Here is a 23801-nt window from a genome sequence, read left to right as displayed (position 1 = left end):
TATCTTTTACTACAATTTACTTTCAACGTATCTGTATTTTTATATTTAAAGTTCATCTCTTGTAGAGAGACTATGTTGGGTCTTGCTCTTTTGTCTATTCTGAGAATTTCTGACTTGTAGCTGGAGGGTTTAGTTCATTTACATTTAATCCAGTTATTGATATGGTTGAGATATTGAGACCAATAATTTTACTAGTTGTTTTCTGTTGGTCTCATCTGTTTTTTGTGTTTGTTTTTTGATTCTCTGTTTCTACTTTCTTAATTTCTTTTGATTTAATTGAGAATTCCCTTTTAAAGGGTTTTGGCTTTTTAGTTATATCATTTTGCATTGTTTCAAATGGTTGCTCTAGGGATCACAATATACATCCTGAATTTTTCACAGTCGACTTAAATTTAATATTGGCCCACTTCATATAAAGTATAATAACCTTTCAAAAAATATAAATTTTTAAACTCCTTCCTTTATTTTTTAGTTGTCATATGTATTTTATCTACAAATTTTATAAATCCCACCATAAAATATTATAATTTTAGCTTTAAACAGGCGTGCATATTTCTGAAACATTAGGAGGAAGAAAACAATCTTTTATAATAGCCACATATTTATCATTTTTGATACTTCATTCTGTTCTGAAGATTTGAATGTCCCTTTAGCACCAGTTCGTCTTATCCGAAGAACTTCTTTTGCATTTTTTTATACTACAAGTTTACTGATAAAAATTCTCTTAGTTTTTATCTATCTGAAAATATCTTTAGTTTGCTTTCTTTCTTGAAGGTCATTTTCATTACACTGAGTTGACTTTTTTCTTCCTTCAGCATTTTAGAGATGTCATTTTGCTGTCTTCTTGTGTCCACTGTTTCTGACAAGAAATCATTGTTAATTCATATCATTCCACTGCATGTGATAAATTAACTTGTAGCTGCTTTCAAGAGTATTTTTAACTCTAGTTTTCAGGAGTTTGACTCTGATGTGGCTAGTGGTGGTTTTCTTTGTATTTTTCCCACTTGGGGTTCACTGGATTTGTTACATGTGTAAATTTATGCCTTTCACCAAATTTGGGGAAGTTATCACCATATTTCCTCAAACATTTTTTTCTCTCTTGTTTTATTCTGAGACGACAAGTACCCATATGTTAGACCTTTCCACAGTGCCCTTATAGCTTACTGAAACTCTTCATTTTTTCCAATCCTATCTTTTCTTTTGATTTTTCAACTTAGATATTTTCTATTGATCTATCTTCAAATTGACTGACTCTTTTCATTTAAATCTGCTATTCAAGTCACTCTGTGAATTTTTAATTCAAACACTGTATTTTCCATTTTTAGAACTTTCATTTGGTTCTCTTCTGTGATTTCAATTTCCCTGCTAGGATTTTCTATTTGTTCATTCATTATTACACATTTTCCTTTAAATCCTTAAGATGCTTATAATAGCTGTTTTAGCTTCCTTATCTGCTAATTCTAACATCTGGGTCATCTCAACTTCAGTCTCCACTTATTATCTTTTGTCTTGAGTTTAGATCACATTTTTTTTCTTCTTCATAGGTCTAGTAATTTTGAATGACTTGGACATTGTGAATGATAAATGGTAGAGACATTAGATTGTTATGTCTCTCTGAAGAGTATGTTTTCATTGCTTGCTTGTTTGTATTTTTAAGCAGGCAAGTAATTTGACTTCAACTCAAACTCCAACTCTATTTTCCCTGCAGTGGAGCAGCTGAAAATTCAGCTCAGTTCTTTTAGACTTAATTGGCCTATTTGGAGTTTACCCCATGCATATCTAGTTCAGAGGTCAACTAGAGATTTTGGTCAACTTCATATACAGAATCCCCCTCTCCCCACCCTGCCTATGGCTTTCACTTTTCCAGGATTTCCCTCCTTACTTTCCAGCTGCATAATCTCTACAAACTCTGTCCTATGGCTCTCCCAGCCAATAAGACTATGGGTTTCTATTGGAATTTTAGCCACCCAGCATGCTGCAATAGAGTCTAGCCTCAAACAAAAAGTTGTATCAAGACAGGAAAATTACCTTGTGCCATTTACTTCTTTCAAATGTAGATTTACTTCCAGTTTCTTTTAGTTCCTCTGGAGTGCCTTCAGATTATCGTATTTTATATTTTAGATAGAGTTTATAATTGTTATCTGAGAGTGGATTGACCTGATAGAAGCTCCTTCTCCGTTACTGGAAACCTATTTGCATCAACTTTTTATTTGCTGAGAAATCAGAGTTTATTAATTAGTTTCCCCAGTACCTCCATGTTGCAGTTGCCTGGTGTTTGTGGTAAGTAGATTTTCCCCTACTCTACCATGGTAAAATATTTTATTTATTCATTGATTTATTTATTTGTTTATTCTCCACATATTTATTGAAGATCTGCTATATTCTAGGTATTGCATATTATAAATGAATATGATATAGTCTTTGCCCTCACAGAGCTCAGAGTCTAGTGCTACAGTGTCCATTACAGTAGTTACTAGAACAAATATAGAATATTTCCGTTATCCAAAAATTTCTAATGGACTGTGTTGGTGTAGTAGAAAAGAAAAACATAAAAATTTATCACTAAAATATAGTATGATAAAGTATAAGAATAGAGTTATATACATGGTATGGCAGCTGAACAGCGGTGATGCTACTTAGTTGATATTACAAAGATCCAATGGGGAGATGATTTTTTTTGTTGTTTGTTTTTTTTGTTGTTGTTGTTTATTGCAGTAACATTGGTTTATAACATTGTATAAATTTCAGGTGTACATCATTATACTTTTATTTCTGCATGGATTACATCACGATCTCATGTTCACCACCCAAATACTAATTACAATCCATCACCACACACACGTACCTAATTATCCCTTTCACCCTCTTCTCTCCTCTCTTCCCCTCTGGTAACCACCAGTCCAATCTGTCTCTATGTATTTTTTTGTTGTTGTTATTATCTACCACTTAATGAGTGAGATCATACGGTATTTGACCTTCTCCAAAAGGGAGATGATTTTTAAGCTGAGTTTTTAATGATTAGAAAGATTTTATCAGTCATCCTAGGGAGTATAAATAGCATATCATTAAGCCATGAAGACTCGAAACAGATAAGGGAACTACAAGAAAACTCCTGACTCTCATATATCTATTTTAGATGTCTGGATGAATGGCAGTGCCATTTGCTGATATAAGGACCATAGATAGAACACATTTAACATGATAATAATGTTTGGTTAAGGCCTTATTGAAGTTGAGATGCCTATCAGACACTCAGGAAGTTGGATGTATAGTTCTTGAGCTTAGAGAAGGGAGGTTTGAATTGGAAACATAGATTTGATGACGTAATACACTTTAGGTGGTTGTTAAATTTGTTAGTATATTTGAGATGCCCTAGAGAGTGTAGAGGAAGAAGTGAAAGGAACTAGCACATGTTGATTATTTAACATGCTTCAGACATTCTGTTAGGCACTTTACATATGTTTGGGAAGAAGTACAATTACAATCATACTTTAGTATTAGAGAGATCTGGATTTGAATCCTTGCTCTACCAGTTTACTAAATGTGTGACCTTGAGCAAGTTACTTAACTTCTGTAAACTCCAGTTTTTCATCTTTCAAAAAGTATACTGATAAACTTCAGGGGGTTTTGTGAGAATTAAATAAATAAATAGGACTGCCTTGCACATGGTAAGCTCCTAATAAATATAATCTATCATTATTATTGTCTTATTTAGGCTTTATAATAACCATATGAAGAAGCTTTATTGCCATCATATATCTGAAAGTATTAAGAATTACCTAAGGTTTCAAGTAGACAAGTGGATGATCCATAGCCAGAATCCAGGTGTTGTGATTTCTTTCCAGGGTCCCTTTCACAAACCATTCTGTAGTAGTTTCTCACAGGAATTAGAAACATTTACTTAGTTAATCATATTCAAAAGAGTATATATATTTTCTTTATTTTTTTTTAAGAAAAAGAAGAGCAACTTCAGACATGACTCCAAAGCAACTGCATAATGAAATTGAGATTCATGTAGCCTTTTCCTTTGCCAAGATAGTTAGTGGTATTGAAGTAATAGCTGTCTGGCAACAGACTTGATTATGCTCTACTTTTAGACAACTGAAAATAATAAATCTCAGGTGTCAGAATATCAACTAGGAACTACAAAAATGTCCTTATCCATTAAGTTTTGGATGGGTAACCTATATTTACTTTTACATTTGTTGCTAAAACTGAAGGTCTTAATACATAAACATAGTGGTAGTAATTCATACCACCCACCAACTTCAAAGGCTACATGAATGATTAAAAGAGTTTCACGTCTTTGTAAAGAGTTATAAGAACATAATGATTTATTAGCATTCCAACCACTGCCTTCTTTTTCCTTTCATGTCTTGACAATTCTTATCATAACTTTCTTAGCTGGTGATTTAGTAGCAGTAGTTAGCAGATCTTAGCTTTAAAATTATACAGCTTCCCTCTTTAAAGCTGTAGATTTGTTCCAATGGCATTTTACTTATTTAGCAAACATTTATTGGTAACTTGTTATATATCAGATATTATGTGAAACTGGAGACCCAAAAATGAAGAGGCATAGTCTCTTTCTTTAATGAGTTCATAGTCTAGTGAACATAGTCTACAGAGAAATAATTGCAGTGAGTTTTGTAATAGAGAGAGGTTCAGGTTGCATGTGGAGGCTAGCCAAGGCAGTCTTCAACAAGGATAAATATAAGTGTGATGTTAGAAGTGTGTAAATTTTTAAAGCTCATTAAATTGAACACTTATGATTTATACATTTCAATGTATGTAAATTTTACCTAAAAACTATAAAGGGATATTGAGCTCTAGTTAATAGGATTATTTTTCACAAGACTATGAGTTGGCAATTCTGAGAAGTCTTTCTATGTACTCATATATATATACACACACACACACACACACACACACAATAATTAAAGAATGAGAGTCAGGTTTCTCACTGTTAAGAAGGGAGTTCCATATGGAAATGGTAAAATGGGAATCTACCTTATGGTGTTTGACTGCAATAGAAAAATATCAGTATCAAATCATTTTTAATAGATATTAATAACTATATAAATATATTATACTATATTAATAAATTAATATATTAATTAATTAATATATTATACTATATTAATAATGAAATAAAAATAACTATTGACATGTGTCTATATATATGCATGTGTGTATATATCTCTCTGTGTAATTATACATATACATATTACATATAAATAGATACATGGATGTCTATGTATACACATAGACACATGTTTTCTAGCACTGTCCACTAAGAGGGCCTAGCAATAACACACTAGTAGCAATAAGCACATGTAGCACCAAGATCTTAGTTTCTAAATATCATTCCCCATTAAAAGAAACAAGAACTTCTGGGAAAATGGCTGATTGTAGAGCTGCAGCAGAGAAAATCAAAGATAAGCCTGGAGCATTATCTTATTCTGGAAAGTAAGAAAATATTCAAACAATGAGGGGTCATGTAAAAAGGACACAGAAGCCAGCTTAAAAGGGCTCCTGCTGGCCAAATATGTAATCTGAGCATCAAAAAATATAATGACAGTAATGAATTATAACCCACTGAAGAAAACAATATCCATGAATCAATACTGATATAAATAAATACATTAATTAATTAATTAAAGAATTGAGAGAGATGAGAACTCTCCTCCTTAAAATAGCATGTCAATAAATAAAGGTAGAATGAATGATGGATTTAGAAAATCATCAATGGATGCTAAAAGTGTAAGTGAAAAAAATTGATGAGGAACAGGATATTTGCATACCCTCCAAAAATCTTCCCACAAATAATTTATTAATTACAAAGAGGAAATAGAGGAACTTTACAATGCAGAAACCTGGTAAACACCACCTTAACTAAGTGATTATGCTAACGTCACCATTATTGGGACAAACTGTCATCATGTGCCTTCTAACAGGACACACTGAGAATGACACAACACCATTTCTGTGATATCCCTGCCAAAATCCCATAACCTGAATTCAGTCATGAGACAAACCTACACTGAAAGAAATTCTACATAAAAACTGAACTTTATTCTTCAAATATGTCAAGATCAAGAAAGACTAGGTAACTGTTCCAGATTAAATGAAACTAAAGTGATATGACAACCAAGTGCATGATTACACCCTGGACCAAAAAATAAAGAGCTAAAAAGAACATTATTGAGGAATTTGAAAAAATTTGGATATAGACTGTGGTTGAAATATATTCTTAATGTTAAGCTTGCTAATATTGATAAATATGCTATTGTTTATAAGGAAAAGTCCCCACAAAATAATCATTAAAGTATTTAGGCTAAAAGATACAATGACTTCAACCAATTCTGAAATAATTCATAAGATACATAAATATGGATATAGATATATAAAGAAAGAGAGAGAATAACAAAGCAAATGAGGCAAATATAAATAATTGCTGAATCTGGGTAAAGGTTATATGGGAGTTTCTCTTACTATTTGTGCAACTTTTATCTAAATTTTAAATTATAGAAAAATAAAAAATTATGGTAAGTTTCATTTATCCTTAAGATAGAGAAAACTGAAAAGGAAACATCACTTCTACCATAATAACAAGAAAATGACAGATAAACTGTAAAATTATGTCTTTTTGAACCCATCAGAGAACTAAGGTTGTAGGACAGCTTAGAAGTCTGAAATTTAAAGAAAGACAGGCCCTTCTGAGGATGCAAGCGCTGTCACAGCTGGGTCAGAGCACGAGAGGAAGAGAAGGTAGATGCCATATACGTAGAAGGAAGAAGAAAGAATGGGGCAGACAAAATATTTGAAGAGCTAACAAAAATAATGAAAGACTTCAAAATGCATATTCAAGAAGTACAGGGAATCCCAAGATCCATAAATGTGGAAAAAAGAAATCCACCTAGACAGATAATATTCAAACTGCTGGAAAATAAAGATAAAGAGAAAATCTTAAAGGCAGTCCATAGAAATTACAGCAGATTTCTCATTAAAATCTATGCAACTCAGAAGACAATAGAGTTACATTTTTAAAGTAGTAAAAGAAAAAAGACCTATGAACCCAGAATTCTATATCTTTCAAAAATTAAGTCAAATATTGTTTTGAACAACCAAAAGCTGAGAGAATTCATTACTGGCAGGCCTGTGCTAAAAAGAAAAGTTAAGGAAGTACTTTTTATCAGAAGGACTATGATACTAGAAACTTAGTTGTACCCAAAGAAATAAAGATGATAGAAATACTAAAAAGTAAGATGTGATGGTTAATTTTATACGTTAACTTGACTGAGCCAAATGGTGCCAGATTAAACAATATTTATATAAATATATATATGGAGAAAGAGAGAGAGATAGAAGTGTTATATTATTTGATGGCAGACTGTGAATAATTAAAGATATATATTATCAAATCTAGAGTAACCATTAAAAAGTTATAAAAGAGATATAAAAAATAAGCAATAACGGAGGTAAAATGGAATCATAAAAATACTCTGTTAATGCAAAAACAGGAGAAAAAAGAAGGAAAAAGGGAAAAAAGACCATACAGAATGAATATAAAACAAATAGTAAGATGGTAGATATAAATTCAACATTATCAATAACTCATTAATGGTCTAAATATTCCAATTAAAATGCAGAGATTGTCAGACTGTTTGTGTGTGTGTGTGTGTGTGTGTGTGTGTGTGTGTGTGAGGAGATCAGCCCTGTGCTAACATCTGCCAATCCTCCCCTTTTTTTGCTGAGGAAGACTGGCCCTGGGCTAACATCCATGCCCATCTTCCTCTACTTTTTATATGGGACGCCACCACAACACGGCTTGCCAAGCAGTGCGTCTGTGTGCCCGGGATCCGAACCAGTGAACCCCAGGCCGCTGCAGCTGAGCGTGCGCACTTAACCACTTGTGCCACTGGGCCGGCCCCCAGACTGGTTTTTTTAAGAGCAAGACTAAGACTTACCTGACAGGAGAGACACCTTGATCAAAAAGGTGGTTTTCCCGGGGTGAGGCTTGTCCATTGCACTTCTGATGTGCTGACCCCTGCAATATTCCCACATGTGGGAACCTTGACTGCGTAATTGATGCAGGAGGGGGTCTGCATTCATGCTCTCCCCTGAGATAAAAAATTGATAGAATGAATAAAGCAAGACCTAACTATATGCTATCTACAAAATAAACCAACTATAAATATAAAAGCAAAAATATGTTAAAAGCAAAAGGATGGATGGGGCCAGCCCCATGGCATAGTGCTAAAGTTCAGCATGCTCCACTTTGGCAGCCCAGGTTCATGGGTTTGGATCCCGGTGCAGACCTACACCACTCCTCAGCCATGCTGTGGTCGCGACGCACATACAAAATAGAGGAAGATTGGCAATGGGTGTTAGCTCAAGGCGAATCTTCCTCAGCAAAAAAAAGGGATGGAAAAGATAAATACAAACAATAATTGAAAAAATCCAGAATGCTATATTAATATCAGACAAGGAGACTTAAGAACAAAACACATTACCAAGGATAAAGGATGGACATTACATAAGGCTAAAGGGGTAAATTCATAAGAAAATGTGAGACATAAAAAGCATAAATGTGTTTGCAACTAACAGAACTTCAAAATACACAAAGCAAAAACTGCTAGATAACATAGCTTTAAATAACAAGTAGATCAAAGAAAAAGTCAAAATATAAATTGGAAAATGTTTTAAAGTAAAATGAAAAACAACATATCAACACTTGTGGGATGCAGCTAAAAAGGTGCTTAGGAAGAAATTTTTATAGCACTGGACAACTACATTAGAAAAGAAGAAAGGTCTCACTTCAATGACCTCAATTTCCACCCTAAATTATAGCCATAGTAAGTAAAATAAAGGAAATAATAAACAGGAGAGCAAGAATAAATAAAATAGAAAACAGGAAAACAATAGAGAAAAATCAATGAAAGCAAAAGCTGGCTTTTTGAGAAGATCAATAAAAAAGTTAAAACTTTAGCCAGACTGATTAGAATAAAAAGAGAGAAAACACAAATTTCCAGTATCAGAAATAAATGAGGGACAACAGTACAGACCCCACAGACATTTTACAAAGGATAATAAGGGGATACTATGAATAACTTTGTGCAAATACATTTGATAACTTAGATGAAATAGACAAATTTCTTAAAAGACTCAAACTACCAAGGTTCCTTCAAGAAGAAATATGTAACCTAAAGGTTATATTAGTACTTGTAAACAAACAAAAAAGAAATATGTAACCTAATCCTATATCTGTTAAATAAATTGAATTTGTAATACAATTTTTCCCACAAAGAAAATTCCAGGTCCAAATGGATCATTGGCAAATTCTACCCAATTAAGGAAGAAATAACCCAAATTCTATACAAACTCTTCCAGAAAATAGAAGACAAGGAAACACTTCTCATCTCTTTATCAGGCCATCTTTACCCTGATACCAAAATCAGACAACATATTACAAGAAGAAAAAAAAAAAAACAAAACTACAGACCAATATCCCTCATGACTATAGCTTCAAAATTCTAAAGAATACGTATTTAAAAATCAACTCCTCCGATATATGAAAAGGATAATACGTGGCAGCCAAGTGGGGTTTATCTTGGGAATACAATGTTGGTTCAACATTAGAAAATCAATCAATGTAATTCAATATATCAACAGACTAAAGAGGAAAAAAATATATATGATCTCAATAGATACAGAAAAATTATCTGACAAAATTTAACATCCATGCATGATTTAAAAAAGATAAAATGTTCACCAATCTATGAATAAGAAAAAATTCCCCAATTAGTTATCGTGCATCTACAACAAACCTAAAGCTCTTATATTTTGTAGTCAAGTATTGAAAACTTTCTTTCTAACATTGGAAAAATGCAAGATATTTGCTCTCACCACTCCTAATCATCATCATACTAGAGGTCTTAGTTACTGTAATAAAGAAAGAAGAATAAATAAGTGATACAGAGACTGGGAAGAAAGAAATAAAATTGCCTCTACTTGCAAATGACAGGTTGTCTATGTAGAAAATCACAGAGAATCTATTTAAAAAATCATATAAAATATTAATTTAGTTTAGCAAGTTTGCAAGATACAAAGTCAATATACAAAAATCAATTGTATTTCTACTTGCTAGCAATGAACAACTGCAAAATAGAATTATAAAACCAATGTCTTTACAATAGCATCCAAAATGAAATATTTAGCTATCAATATAATAAAACATGTGCAAAATCTCTATGTTGAAAACCAAAAAACATTGATGTAATAAATGAGCAGACACCTGCAGCTGTGGATTCAGTTAGATCTAGTTCAAGTCCCATCTCTTCCACTTTCTTGCTTTGTGAATTTCAGCAGTTTCCTTAGCCGTGTTGCACTCCATTTGCTCGTCTATAAAAGGCTGATAATAATAATAACTACATAATGAGATCATGTAACACCATGTGCTTATTACAGTGCCTAGCATATAGTAAGTGCACAATAAATGTTAGCACTTATTTTATTAAAATGACAGTACTAGAAAGTCAGCATTTTATGGATTTTTCCCAATGTTGTTCCCAGAAGGGTTATTCTTCTACAATAAGTCATGCATATCATGCTTTTACACATGCGGAGGTCATGACAATGTGCCACTAGGGCCTACTGCTCACAGCTCATCTGCAAGTTCATTCTTTTTTTTCCTTTTTTTAATCGAGGTATAATTGACATATCACATTGCATTAGTTTCAGGTATATAACATAATGATTCGATATTTGTATATATTGCAAAATGATCAGCATGATAAGTCTAGTTAACATCCATCACCACAGATAGTTACAAAGTTTTTTTTCTTGTGATGAGATCTTTTAAGATTTATTCTCTTAGCAACTCTCAAATATGCAATACAGTATTATTAACTATATTCACCATGCTGTACATTACACCCACATCACTCGTTTATTTTATAACTGAAAGTTTGTACCTTTTGACCCTCTTCACCTATTTTGCACCCCCATCCCCACCTCTGGCAACCATCAATCTGTTCTCTGTATGTATGAGCTCGGGTTTTTGTTTTTATTTTAATTTTTTTAGACTACACATATAAGTGAAATTGTAAATTATTCGTCTATCTGACTTATTTCACTTAGCATAATGCCCTCAATGTCCATCCATGTTGTAGCAAATGACAGGATTTTCTTTTTTATGGCTGAATAATATTCCACTGTATATATGTACCACATTTTCTTTATACATTCCTCCATTGATGGGCACTCAGGTTGTTTCCATATCTTGGCTATTGTAAATAATGTTTCAGTGAACATGGGGGTGCATACATCTTTTCAAGTTAGTGTTTTCATTTTCTTTGGATAAACACTCAAAAGTAGAATTGCTAGATTATATGGTAGTTCTATTTTTTTTTTTTTTTGGTGAGGAAGATTAGCCCTGAACTAACATCCGTTGTCAATCCTCCTCTTTTTGCTGAGGAAGATTGGTCCTGGGCTAACATCTGCACCCATCTTCCTTTACTTTATATGGGACGCCACCACAGTATGGCTTGACAAGTGGTGCATTAGTCTGCGCCTGGGATCTGAACCTGTGAACCCTGTGCCACCGAAGCAGAGTGTGTGAACTTAACTGCTATGCCAATGGGCCGGCCCCTGGTAGTTCTATTTTTAATTTTTTGAGGAACCTCCATGCTGTTTTCCACAGTTGCTGCAACAATTTACGTTCCCACCAAAAGGGCACAGGAGATCCCTTTTCTCCACATCCTCGCCAATGCTTGTTATTTCTTGTCTTTTTGATAATAGCCATTCTAACAGATACCAGGTGATATCTCATCGTGGTTTTTAATTTGCATTTCCCTGATGATTAGTGACGTTGAGGACCTTTTCATGTACCTGTTGGCCATCTGTACGTCTTCTTTGGAAAAATGTCTATTCAGCTTCTCTGCCCATTTTTTAAATTAGATTGTCTGGTTTTTTGCTATTGAGTTGTATGAGTTCTTTATATATTTTGGATATTAACCCCTTATCAAATATATGATTTGCAAGTATTTCCTCCCATTTTCTAGGTTGCCTTTTCATTCTGTTGGTGGTTTCCTTTGCTGTGCAGAAGCTTTTTAGATTGATGTAGTCCCACTTGCTTAGTTTTGCTTTGGTTACCTTTGCTTTTGGTGTCAAATCCATAAAATCATCTTCAAGATTGAAGTCAAGGAGCTTACTGCCTATGTTTTCTTCTAGGAGTTTTATGAGGTCTTATGTTCAAGTCTTTAATCCATTTTGAATTGATTTTTGTGTATGGTGTGAGATGGTCCACTTTCATTCTTTTGCATGTGGCTGTCCAGTTTTCTCAACATCATTTATTGAAGAGACTGTCCTTTCCTCATTGTACATTCTTGGCTCCTTTGTTGTAAGTTAAGTGATCACATATGCATGGGTTTATTTCTGGGCTCTCTATTCTGACCCATTGATCTATGTGTCTGTTTTTATGCCTGTATCATACTGTTCTGATTACCATAGCTTTGTAATAGAGTTTGAAATCAGGGAGTATGATGCCTCCAGCTTTGTTCTTCTTTCTCAGCATTCCTTTGGCTATTGCAAGGTCTTTCTTGTAGGGAGATCTGAGTAGCACTTCTCCATGCCTACCATACCTACCTTTTGAAAAGAATTCACTCTCTGCTTTCTACCAAGAAGCTGATATATGTGTGCATGTGGCAAAGATTTACTTAACTAATTACTGAGGAAACCAGCATGATGACAATGATAGTTCAAAGAAGGAGAGGAAAACTATTATATCTAGTTAGTGGATAAAAAGAATCTAGATTGCAAGTTAGATTGAAAGTGACCAATGCCCTGTAAAACAATACAACTATAATCTATAGGATTTTTGTTTTCTACCAGATAGAAATAAATGACAACATATAGATCTTCTACAAGTTAACATTAACTTTATGGAGTCCGGCCTTAATCAATAGTAAATAATCAGTCACCTTCCCCTAAAACAGTGGTTCTCAACTGGGGGCAAATTTGCCCCCTCCTCCCCCCGAGATATTTGACTATGTCTGGAGACATTTTCAGTTATGACAACTGAAGGAAGGTAGGGATGCTAGCAGCATCTGATGGGTAGAGGCCAGAGATGCTGCACAGAATACATCTGACAACAAATAATTACCTGGCCCAAAATGTCAATAGTGCTGAGACTGGAAACCATGTACAGATAACACTTCAGATGACTTATTAGACACTGTTCTAGTATGATATTGAAAGGACATATGAAGCAAATTTTTAATGTCTCTTGACCTCATTCCCTTAACTGTAAAATTGGAATAATCATAGTAGCAACCTCATATAGCTTTGGGGAGAATGAAATAAAACAATTGTGATTGATTGTATTTTTACAGAGATAGCCACACAAATATATATTCCATCCCAGGCGGGGGTTATGTTCCCTGTCTTTGAACCTGGGGGGACCTCTGTAACTGACTCTCTCGATAACACACAGCAGAAGTGACACTGCATGACTTCTGAAGCTAGGTCCTAAATAGCAGGACATCTTCCTCCTGGCTCTCTTTTGTGGGACACCGCCTTGGAAGCCCTGAGCCAACATGAAAGAAGTCTGGCTATACTGGAGTATACCACAGGAGGACCACACAGAAACAGGGAGAGGTACCGCATGTTCCTACCCCTGCTCTTCCAGTATTTCCTGCTCAGCCACCAGACATGTGAGCTAACAAGGCTTTGAGATGCCCCAGCTACTGTCTGACTGCAACCTCCAGTCAGAACCATCCACCTGAGCTGCCCCTGAATTCCTGGCTCACAGAAGCTGTGGGAGATAATACACGATTTTTGTTTTATGCCATTATGTTTGGGGACAATTTGTTCTACAGCTCAGACAACTAAAACAACAGTACTCACATAGTCCTTAGCACAATGATTGGCTCATAGTAAGGACATTAATTTTTTTCTGTAGTTTTAGTACTTTGTGGTTTTAATATTTTTAATAAGTATTTAATTAGTAATTGGTATTTAACTCGTAGTTTTACTCTCTCTGTGCACCAGAGGGCACTCTCTCCGCGGACGGAGGGCCCTCTTACATGCAGGTGCAGTTTTCTAATCATGCCACCAGGGAGAGCCAGCCCCTAATTTTTCACTCTCCCTTTCAGAAGGTGAATTTAACAAAATGGAAATAGGCTTAAGAATCCATACTCTCGCACGCGTAAGAAAGATGTGTTAAGAGAACCTCCATAAACACGTTCTAAAAAACAAGAAAGCTTATTTTGATGAATAACGCTGCCCCCGACTGGATGTGCAGACAGAAGACAAGAAAACCCTTCCTCCCCCCTTTTATTCCGTTTGAACAGTGACAGAGCAGGGCATATTTTCTTTAATCCCTGAAAAGGAGAAGGGAGCTGCAAGCCTATGATTTTTAAACAATGTTGCACCTAGTATTTGCCATATCTAGAAACATGGTGAAAGCAGTCTCGACGTTACAGGTCGCTTCTGGTGGCCAGAGGATCATTCTGAATATGATTTTACCGTGTCCCAAATAACATTTGTGCCGCCACTTTAACTTACAAATTTTAAAGTTTCCTTTTTTTCCAGTTCTTTATTTTGTATACACAGAATTTGATAGCCTAGTAACTGTGAAAATGGGCTGTGATTATGATTGCAGTAAATTTGGTGGACAAATCCCTTAAAATGAATTGCCTGAACCAAACACATTGTAAGTCTCCCCCCTTTCCAACAGATTCAAAGCAGACTTTACCCATAATCATTCATAGTAGCCTGAGAAGGTTGGCAACCTGCACTTGAGATGACAGTCTGCCGGTCTCAATGTATCTCGTGCAGGCTGGCCGTACCCTGAGATGGCTGGAGTGTAGCTGGGGCTTCAATGGAGCAGTGGTCTTGAGAATAAAGAAGGTTTTGTGTCAGCTTATCTGATTAGAGCATTACACTCTGAGGTCAGGACTCTGCAGCCCAGCAGAGCATAAATCAACAGAGGACTGGGATGGGGGAGAATTGAACTCTGAGGAGCTGATTCTTGAGAGTGTCCTGTGACTTTGACTCAACCCTAACTCTAGCTGACCTACCATCTTGCTGATCAACCACAAGGAGAACTGAGGGACAAAGTAAATTTGATCAACTCAAATCCCAACTCATGCTGGGGATTAAAACAAAACTAAACTGAACACAAATGTATAGTCAAGTCAGCAGAATGATCTTCCTACCTAACAGGTGTCTATAAATGATGAGATTGGTTGTCCAATCTAATTCATGGCAATGTCTCATCATTTTGTGCTCACAGGATGTATATGTAACATACTTTTCTATGGGAACACACCAGTAATAGCAAATCCTGTCCTCTTTGGCTGAACCACAAATTATGGACTATGACAGCCGCAGAGCATCTCCAATCCCTCCCAGCTAGTTCTGGAAATTCCCGGGGAGTTTCCTGCACACGCTCCTAAGAAGCCCTCTTGGCCCCCAACACTGCCTTGTAGATGTGAAGTAGCCGTGGTGACACCCACTGCACTCGTTAGAGGCTGCTCGGCTGGGTCCTCAGGTCACTGATACTGACAGTGGGGAGGCAGATCACCCTTACCACTTCCCACCGGTGGCTGCTACTCCATTCCGTGCCCTCAGTAGCCTGTCAGTACAGTGACTGGACTATGCTGACGTAGGAGAAACAGCCTGTGCCCCTATAGCTGTTATCCTCCATTCCTAGGCCGCCTTCTCAAGCTCGTCTTCAAGGGCTCTTTCTCAAGTCTTTGAGGGGCTGGTCAGGCATCCGTTGGTATGAGCAGCCGCTCACACCTCCCAGCCTCTCCAAAAATGATGAAAGACCATGTTCTGTGGCCTGAATCTATACACTTCTACCTGGGATGACTTCCTTCTCATAAGCCTTTCCCTCCTCAGGCAAATAAAACCCCAGCATGAGCACACCCTGTTGATACGCCTGGACACGTGGGACTTTACAATGGGTAAGAGCGCTTTGGCACCTTGGCGTCATAGGTTAGGGACTGCAAATAGTTGCCTTTTTCTGCAATGGTTTAATCTGAAATGGACTAAGGCAGGATTTCGAATTTTTCAGCAGGGTAGAACTTTTGCAAATGGGCTTGTTTCCAATGGATGGAGTCACTGGATGGAGTTTTCCAGTATGAAGGCCCCCTGGGGTGGAGACAGCTGGCTGAGATTGGGAAGGGGCGGGCAAAGCAGAGCCCAGCTACAAGGCCCGTGAATTCAGGTCTCTGCCCCCCTCTCTAACAAAGTAGCATATTTCACAGCGCTCCCCCTCCACCCGCAAATTAGAATGTCCTCCAGGGCGGGCCAGTCTCATCTCTTGCTGCACATCTTGACTTTCACTCTGCTCCCTAAACTATGCCCTTCTCCTGTAGTTTTGCAAAAAGGGGCCTTGCAAAATCATTCCTTCAGATGAGTAATTTTTTGACACAACAGAGAGTGCTAATGAACTGGATGGAACATTGACCGCCTGGAGGTAGATAGTTTCCCCAAGGGCACTGCAATCATCCTTTCCTTGCCTGACCCCCTTTCTTACATTCTTTCCCTTTTCCCTTTAAAACCCTAACCAGGCCGGCCCAGTGGCGCAAGTGGTTCAGTGCGCGTGCTCTGCTGCAGTGGCCCAGAGTTCGACGGTTCGCAACCCTGGGCGTGCACTGATGCACCGCTTGTCAAGCCATGCTGTGGGGGTGTGCCATATAAAGTGGAGGAAGATGGGCACGGATGTTAGCCCAGGGCCAGTCTTCCCCAGCAAAAAGAGGAGGATTGGCAGATGTTCGCTCAGGGCTGATCTCCCTCACGAAAAAAAAAAAAAACCCTAACCAAACTTTGCTTCACTGTGGCTTGGGTTTCTCACTTTTTGCTAGACCTGCCCAAATAGCCCTTTCCAATTCTAATGGTGTGAGAAGATTGGATCTGCTGGAGGAGGATACGTTTGGTATTTCCCCCCTGCTCTTGAAAGTTCAGATGCTGACAGCAGCAGGAGGAGGAAAAACCAAACATGGTGGCATTTCCTAAAAGAATCTGTCATCAGTGCTTGTAATTATGAGGAGATACAGGGGGAGGTTTGCTAGATCACACATGAATGCTGACCGAGTACTAAAGCCATTCTATCCTAAACAGGAAAATTCAAGCTATTTTATTTAAAAGCAGGAAGCCTGTCTATTTCACGTGCTGTCTCAGCAGGAACCGTCTCCATGTCTTTATAGACCAATATGGCCATAAAGGGATAGAGCAGAGTGAAGTATCCTACCCACTCCAGCACCCCTGAATCCCTCTGCCTCCTGGTAGCAGGTGCATTTTGTGTGTGTGTGTGTGAGGAAGATCAGCCCTGAGCTAACATCTGATGCCAATCCTCCTCTATTTGCTGAGGAAGACTGGCCCTGAGCCCACATCCATGCCCATCTTCCTCTACTTTATATGGGACGCTGCCACAGCATGGCCTGACAAATGGTGCGTTTGTGCGCTCCCAGGATCCGAACCTGCGAACCCTGGGCTGCAGAAGCGGAGCGCATGCACTTAACCGCTTGCGCCACGGGGCTGAGCAGGTGCATTTTAGTAGCCATCGTCCAGAGAGAAAGTTCCTTTCTTGGTTGCCTAATCAAGAGATCCAGCAGTTGGGATCCCAGGCAGGAACTCTGCGAGGTGGGGTGGCAGGGGTATTTGGAAATGGTGTGGTTACAGTGTCTCAAGTTATTCTGAGCAGGCCACTTTCATGTTTCCTATACTTCATGCTGCCCTATTTCCCATTTTACTTCACAACTTGGGAGGAAAAGTCTATGAGGCCCCAATCCCATACGCAGACAGTCTCTCCCCATACCGCCTTTCCCTCCCCATGCCCGGGGCCCACGGGCGCCCATACCAGCAAGCCCAGCCTGTGCTAGATCCCAGACCACCCCTGGGTTGTTTAAGCAACTGCAAACCTCAAACCCACAAATCCAGTGTGTAACTCAGGATTCGGTGAGTGAGCAATGACCCTGATTCTTGGCTGCTTTGTTACGTCCTTACACGCCCTTACTGCAAATTTGGCCTGAGATGAAGTATCCCTGAGGTATCTTCTGAGATCCTGCATCCATGTAATAGCTGTCCTCCTCTGGGACTTGCTGATCTGGGCACCCCATTCATCCCCACCTCAGCCCTTGAGATGGGCACTTGCACCGTCTTCATCTTAGAGATGAGGATCCTGGGGCCCGGGCGTGGTTGCATCACTTCTGCAAGTGAGTGTCAAGCTGGGACTGGAGAATGAGCATTCTGGAAAGTACAGTCTACAGGCTATGATGCCACCTCGGGGCTTCCACGCGGAGTCACAGTCTGGGCTTCCCTCAGCTTTGACACTTGCCTGAGCTTCCACCTGGTCATCTGTCTGGTCCCACCTCTCACCAGGCTCCTCCTGGGACACTGAACTGGCCTGGTGGCTGCGACCCAGTACACTAGGTTCACCTTGCCTGGCCTTCCATACACTGTTCACTAGAATTTCCTATTGCAATTTTCCCCTCCTCTCAGGACACCTGACTGCTTAACGTGGGCCCCCAATGTCATCGGTGAGCCTTTCATCACTGGAAGATGCCCTTGGACACAGAAGAGAGCAGTCTCATAGTGTTTCTTGTTTTCCTCCTGAAACTTCCACTGTGAGCAGCCCTGCCTTTGTTGTGTCCCACTCTCCTGGGCAAGGCTGGGCTAGTTCCCGACTCTAATCCCCATTTTCCATCATCTTTCTGAGAAATCACAGCCATGCCTCATGAATCCAAAGATCTGGTCATGGGCATGAGTTGTCCTGAAAGCTATTTTTCCCATTAAAATATGACAGAATTGGTAAGAGTTAAACTGTAATAAACGAAGAGGGAGACTGAACGTTCATTCTTGTTTAAATATGCAATTTGCAGAAATGGCAAATGACAGCATGAGGTCAGAGCCATATAACATGTTTGCTTTAAGGGCACTATTCTGGCTACTAACAGTGTGCTTAAAGGAGGCTCCATGAGCATTGCTGACATGGAAGCTCTGTACTCTGCATGGTTCTTCATTGGGGAGAGTGAGCAGCAAAGTAGACCGTGGGCATGAGGGAGCCTGCGTTGTAGCAGCTCTGCTATGGGGCTCAGTGTGGTGCAGGGGGGCAGCCTGCCCTCAGCCATGCTGGAGGCTGCAACATGTGCCCTTAATGACTCTCAGTGCACACACAGCCCACACATATATGTACACATATCACACACAGCACACATACACACACACACAACACTTACACCACACACATACATACACACATGATACACCACACACATACATACACACACACACACTTTGCTCCTAGATTCCCAACTCGTATGTTGCTCCCTTCCCTCTCCTGACTGATACAGAGGACAGACCCTGCCCAGTCATTGCTGAAATGGAGAAGTCTGGCTCCTCTGACAGCTGTGACAAAGCATCATCAGGGTTAAAGGCAAGTGCTTCAGTAGATGCTCCACTGAGTTTTCCTCTGTAGACTCAACCTCCTTTGCCCAGGAAAGCTTCTGAAGCAATCCCAGAGCTCCTTTAGAGGTTGGCTGAGCAAATTCTCACTCTACAATGTTTGGTTCATAAGTACTGAATGTCAAAGCCAACAGAAAACCCCCAAGTATCAGTCTATTCAGAGATTTTCCGGGTTACCAGTGAGTGATTACAGGTATCCAAACCACCAGGTTCCACTAAGAATTCTTCTCTAGTGCCTAATACCCTTGGGGTAATGTATTCACTTGTCAAACAACTGTTTATTGATCCTATGGTAGGTGACTGAGGAAGGCACCTGTAATGACTGGTGGCCTCTGCCCGCAGGGCCCTACCTTCCAGGTTGCTGGTGCTGTAGCACAGGCAGTTGGTGGCCTGCTCATACCACCTCAGCATGCACTGCTGCACGAGAGAGCCTTCTTACTGTGAGCATCTGCAACTTTTTCTGTTGTTTTCTGGACATGTATGCTTGGCCTGAATGTAGAACAAGCCGGAAATACCCAAGAATTACTTTCCCTGGAAGTAGCCTCAAATAAATAATGGACAAGGCATTGGTGAATTTGTACCCCAGCATTCTCGACCTAGGTTGGGATAACTGTACTGACATTGTCCCCCAATGGGACTGAGCTCCAGTTCTCCACGGTAGTAACTGAATTGCTGGTGCATCCTTTATTGATTTCTTTCCTCTTTCAGTCTCACCAACCCCCTCCCCTACTGTGGATTCCTGGGGTCCCCTCTCAACTAAACTACTCACATTTGAATCTTTGTCTCAGAGTCAGCTTCTGAAGGAAGCCCTACCAAGTCAAAGGCTGAAACATATGCACAGATAGTCATAATTCTAGAAAAAATGGTGGTAGATGACATGAGAGTGTGTCATTTAAAATCCTATGAGAGTTCACAGGAAGAGGGAATTACTTTGAGTTGGGAAACTTAAAAGGACTTCATGGAGGAGAACCCTAAATGGGGAATAGGATTTGGGCGTGCAGTGATGGAGTGAAGGAGACTCTACATGGGGCTGGGTCAGCTGGGGCATGACGGCAGGAAGTGAGTAGGTATGTTTGAGAGCAGTTCAGTCTAATAAGAGTATTACATGAAGGAAAACAGCAGCATAAAGGCCTAGAAACGATAGATTTAAGTCTTAAGTCAAAGTCAGAAATTTTTATCTAGTGATCTAGACCAGCTCTCTCCAAGAGAAATTTCTGCAATGACGGAAATGTTCCAAATATGAGCTGTGCAATATGGCAGCCACTAGATGTATGTGGTTATGAAGTGCTTGAAATATGGCTAGTGCAACTAAGAACTGAATTTTTAATTTAGTTTAAATTAATTTAAATAGTCATATATGGCTAATGGCTACCATATCTAGCAGAGCATTTCCAGGCAATGGAAAATGGCATGATCAGAAGTGTGCTTCACTTTAAATGATCTGAAAGCTGGCTATAAAGCTGGAGAGACTGTCTGAGTATGGCATTGGGGCCTCATAGACTTTTCCTCCCAAATTGTGAAGTAAAATGAGGAATAGGGCAACACAAAGCATAGGAAATGATCTGAAAGCTAGCTATAAAGTGGATTATAAGGGAGGTGCTCTGAAGAGAGAGAGACTAATTATGAGACAGAATCAATACATGGCCATTTAAAAAAAATAGAAAGTATTTTCTTCAAATACAAAAAATACATAAAACAGATAAAAGTCGAACTGATCTTGTTATAATGAGGAGGCAGGAATGGACCCTGTGAGGGGACATATCACCTTCTTGCCTTCCTACCTACAGAAGTCCCTGAAGAATCTCCCTGGGATTTCCAAGAGCTGCTCAGAACTCAATTTGTTAACCACTAAGCCAGGTCAAAGGTGGGGAGTTCTACCAGGATAATAGAAGTGAAGAGGAATAAACATGGGAGATATTATGGAGGTGGAATCAATAGATCTTGGCATGTAATTCGGTATAAGAGGTAAGGTTTGAGTATCTGCACATCTATTTTCTCACACATCTAAGTCCAAACGCTGGTGTTATCTGGATTTCTTCCCCATTACTCAATCATCACAAATATAATAGGTACACAAAAATGAATGTATTGAACTGAATAGAATTAACATGCACAATGCTACATAGATGTTGAGTAGTGGGAAGAATCAGGATTCATATCCAGGTCCACTGACTCCAAGGCTCTCCCTACAGCTTACTGTCCACTCCCCACCCCCTGGGTAATTCAGTCACAGGAGCCGCATCAAGGGGCTTTGCAAGTAGAGTGGTGAACCAGTGGTTTTAAATGCAGCAGAGAGTTTGAGCAGAAAATGACAAATGGATACTTAAGTTGGGAGGTAATTTCAGTCAGAGTTAAGAGAAAGAATGGGCTCAGAAGCGAGGCTGCAAGGATTTCAGGGATTAGGCTAATAAGAAATGAAGGTGAGAGTGAAGACGATGAATATAAATCACTCTTGAGTTTCTTGGTGAATGGAAGGAAAGAGGTGAGATATACTGGGAATACTTACCGAGGTGCCTGCTAGCTCTGTTTTCCACGTTTGTGAAATCTTAGAGTACCTAGAACACCCCATATTCTTTCAAAGGAAGTCCTTGGCCATCAGTCACCTTACTTAGAACCGTGTGGTCTCATTGTCAGGTTGACAGGATCAGAGACAGTCAGCTGATGGGAGTCAGCCATCACTAAGCTAACCAATGGCCGGTAGGTGGCCTGGTAGAAGAGCTTTGTCCAATAGAGCAGTGTGTACTGCTGCTGATTGGCTGAGCTACTCATCCTCTGGGTCAAGGAGGTAGAACTCAAAAACACCAGAGGGAGGCTCAGGTAGCAGTGGGAGCAGTAGAGGTAGAGACAGAAAGGGCAGATCTCTTGTCACCTGAAGTCACTTAGAGCAGAGAACAATGAATATCTTCTCTAAAGAAACAAGGTGACTAGGACCTTGGAGCTTCATAGTGTCTTAATGTTTCATTCTCCACAAAGTCTTGCTGAGGGGAGAGAGGTGGCTGAGATCCTGTCTTCCTCACTTTCCCTTGTAGGCTTATGAAAAAATGAAACAAGTCAACAAATGATTTAAAAGAACCCAAGTACAATTCTGTTTCTTGCAATCTGAAATAACCAACACATGGTAAGTCTTGAAGGCTGAGTAAGGTGGAAGTGTTGGCATCCTTGAAAAAAGTAATTATAGAAAATTCTCATGGTGCCAGGTCCTTAAAGAAGAGTCTCCAACGGCCACAGGCTCAATGGTCCCATCTTTAGAAAAGTACAGAAAATTCAGGCTTACCCATCTACTGCCTGGAATAGTGCCCCCTGCCCTATGGAGTAGCTTTAACTTAAAGGCTCTAAAACTACAGACAGCCTTTAAAATACAACCTCAGGTCCTTGCAGTCTTTTATAAAAACAGCAGGCTCAATCTCTCCACATTAGAATAGGGAAGATAACTTAATGAAAAGTCAGTACTAGAGAGAAAAGAAATCAGAAAACTCTGGAATTGAAAGTTACCTTGGAGACTGTTATAGGCTGAATTGTGTCCCTCTCACATTTGTATGTTGAAGTCAGAAGCACCCAGGACCTCAGAATGTGGCTGCATTTGGGGATAGAACCTCTAAAGCAGTAATTAAGTAAAATGAAGCCATATGGGTCAGCCCTAGTCCAATCTGACTGGTGTCCTTATAAGTAGAGGAGATTAGGACATCAACACTCACAGAGGCATGAACATGTGAGGACACAGGGAGAAGATGGTCACGTACAAGCCAAGGAGAGAGGCTTCAGAAGAAACCAACCCTGCCCACACCTTGATCTCAGACTTCTACCCTCCAGAACTGTGGGAGTATAAGTTCCTATTGTTTCAGCCCCCCAGTCTGTGGTACTTTGTTATGGCAGCCCTAGCAAATTAATACAGAAACAATCTAGTCTAACTCTTTTACTTTGTTCCTGAAAAATCTGAGGTCCAGAGTCACGAAGCTTGTATGAGCGCTAGGTCCAGACCCCAGGGATCCTCATTCTCAGCCCAGAGGCACTTCACACCTACCACACCCTTGACTTTGACTTGTGTGGGTTTTCAGAAAGGAGAGAGAAGGATGAGGGAAGAGCAATGACACAGAGTCGTTCACATTCCATCATATGAAAGGAATGGATGGGAAAACGATTCTCTGATTTAACAGCTTCTTATAAAATCCTATGACTCTTGGGCTACCTTGTTGATGACTTTTTGTTGTTTTGCATTCTTATCCCCATTCCTACCTTGCTCCTAACTGGGAAAAATGATTGGTTGTAAACATTCCAAAATGACTTCAACATGATTTTTAAATATGTGAAACCATGTTGAACTAATGGGC

The 23801-nt window shown here is 39.0% G+C and overlaps 1 protein-coding gene and 1 non-coding gene across 5 annotated transcripts in view; one reads left to right on the top strand and one right to left on the bottom strand.

Annotated features, from left to right (window-relative positions):
* The window catches only part of LOC101404466 (52 kDa repressor of the inhibitor of the protein kinase-like), a 42206-nt gene that overhangs the window by 5088 nt on the left and 13317 nt on the right, over positions 1-23801 (bottom strand). For 2 of the 4 annotated variants that reach the window (XM_087438003.1, XM_087438002.1), the window contains exon 2: positions 7968-8120. In XM_087438003.1, coding sequence (XP_087294129.1) covers positions 7968-8120 — 153 coding nt within the window. Of the gene's footprint in view, positions 1-3779; positions 3898-7967; positions 8121-10294; positions 10412-23801 lie in introns of those variants that run through there. The other 2 variants (XR_015553954.1, XR_015553955.1) reach the window with 2 other exon arrangements.
* On the top strand, positions 7960-8123 carry LOC147915369 (U1 spliceosomal RNA). The gene has a single exon (XR_015554189.1). It is a non-coding gene; the product is annotated as a U1 spliceosomal RNA (small nuclear RNA).

Source organism: Ceratotherium simum, chromosome 13 (genome assembly GCF_057802395.1).
Source record: "Ceratotherium simum simum isolate JZ-2026a chromosome 13, ASM5780239v1, whole genome shotgun sequence".
NCBI lineage: Eukaryota > Metazoa > Chordata > Mammalia > Perissodactyla > Rhinocerotidae > Ceratotherium > Ceratotherium simum.
The sequence above is the reverse complement of the archived record's forward strand: the minus strand, read 5'-3'. Positions and strand labels throughout refer to the sequence as shown.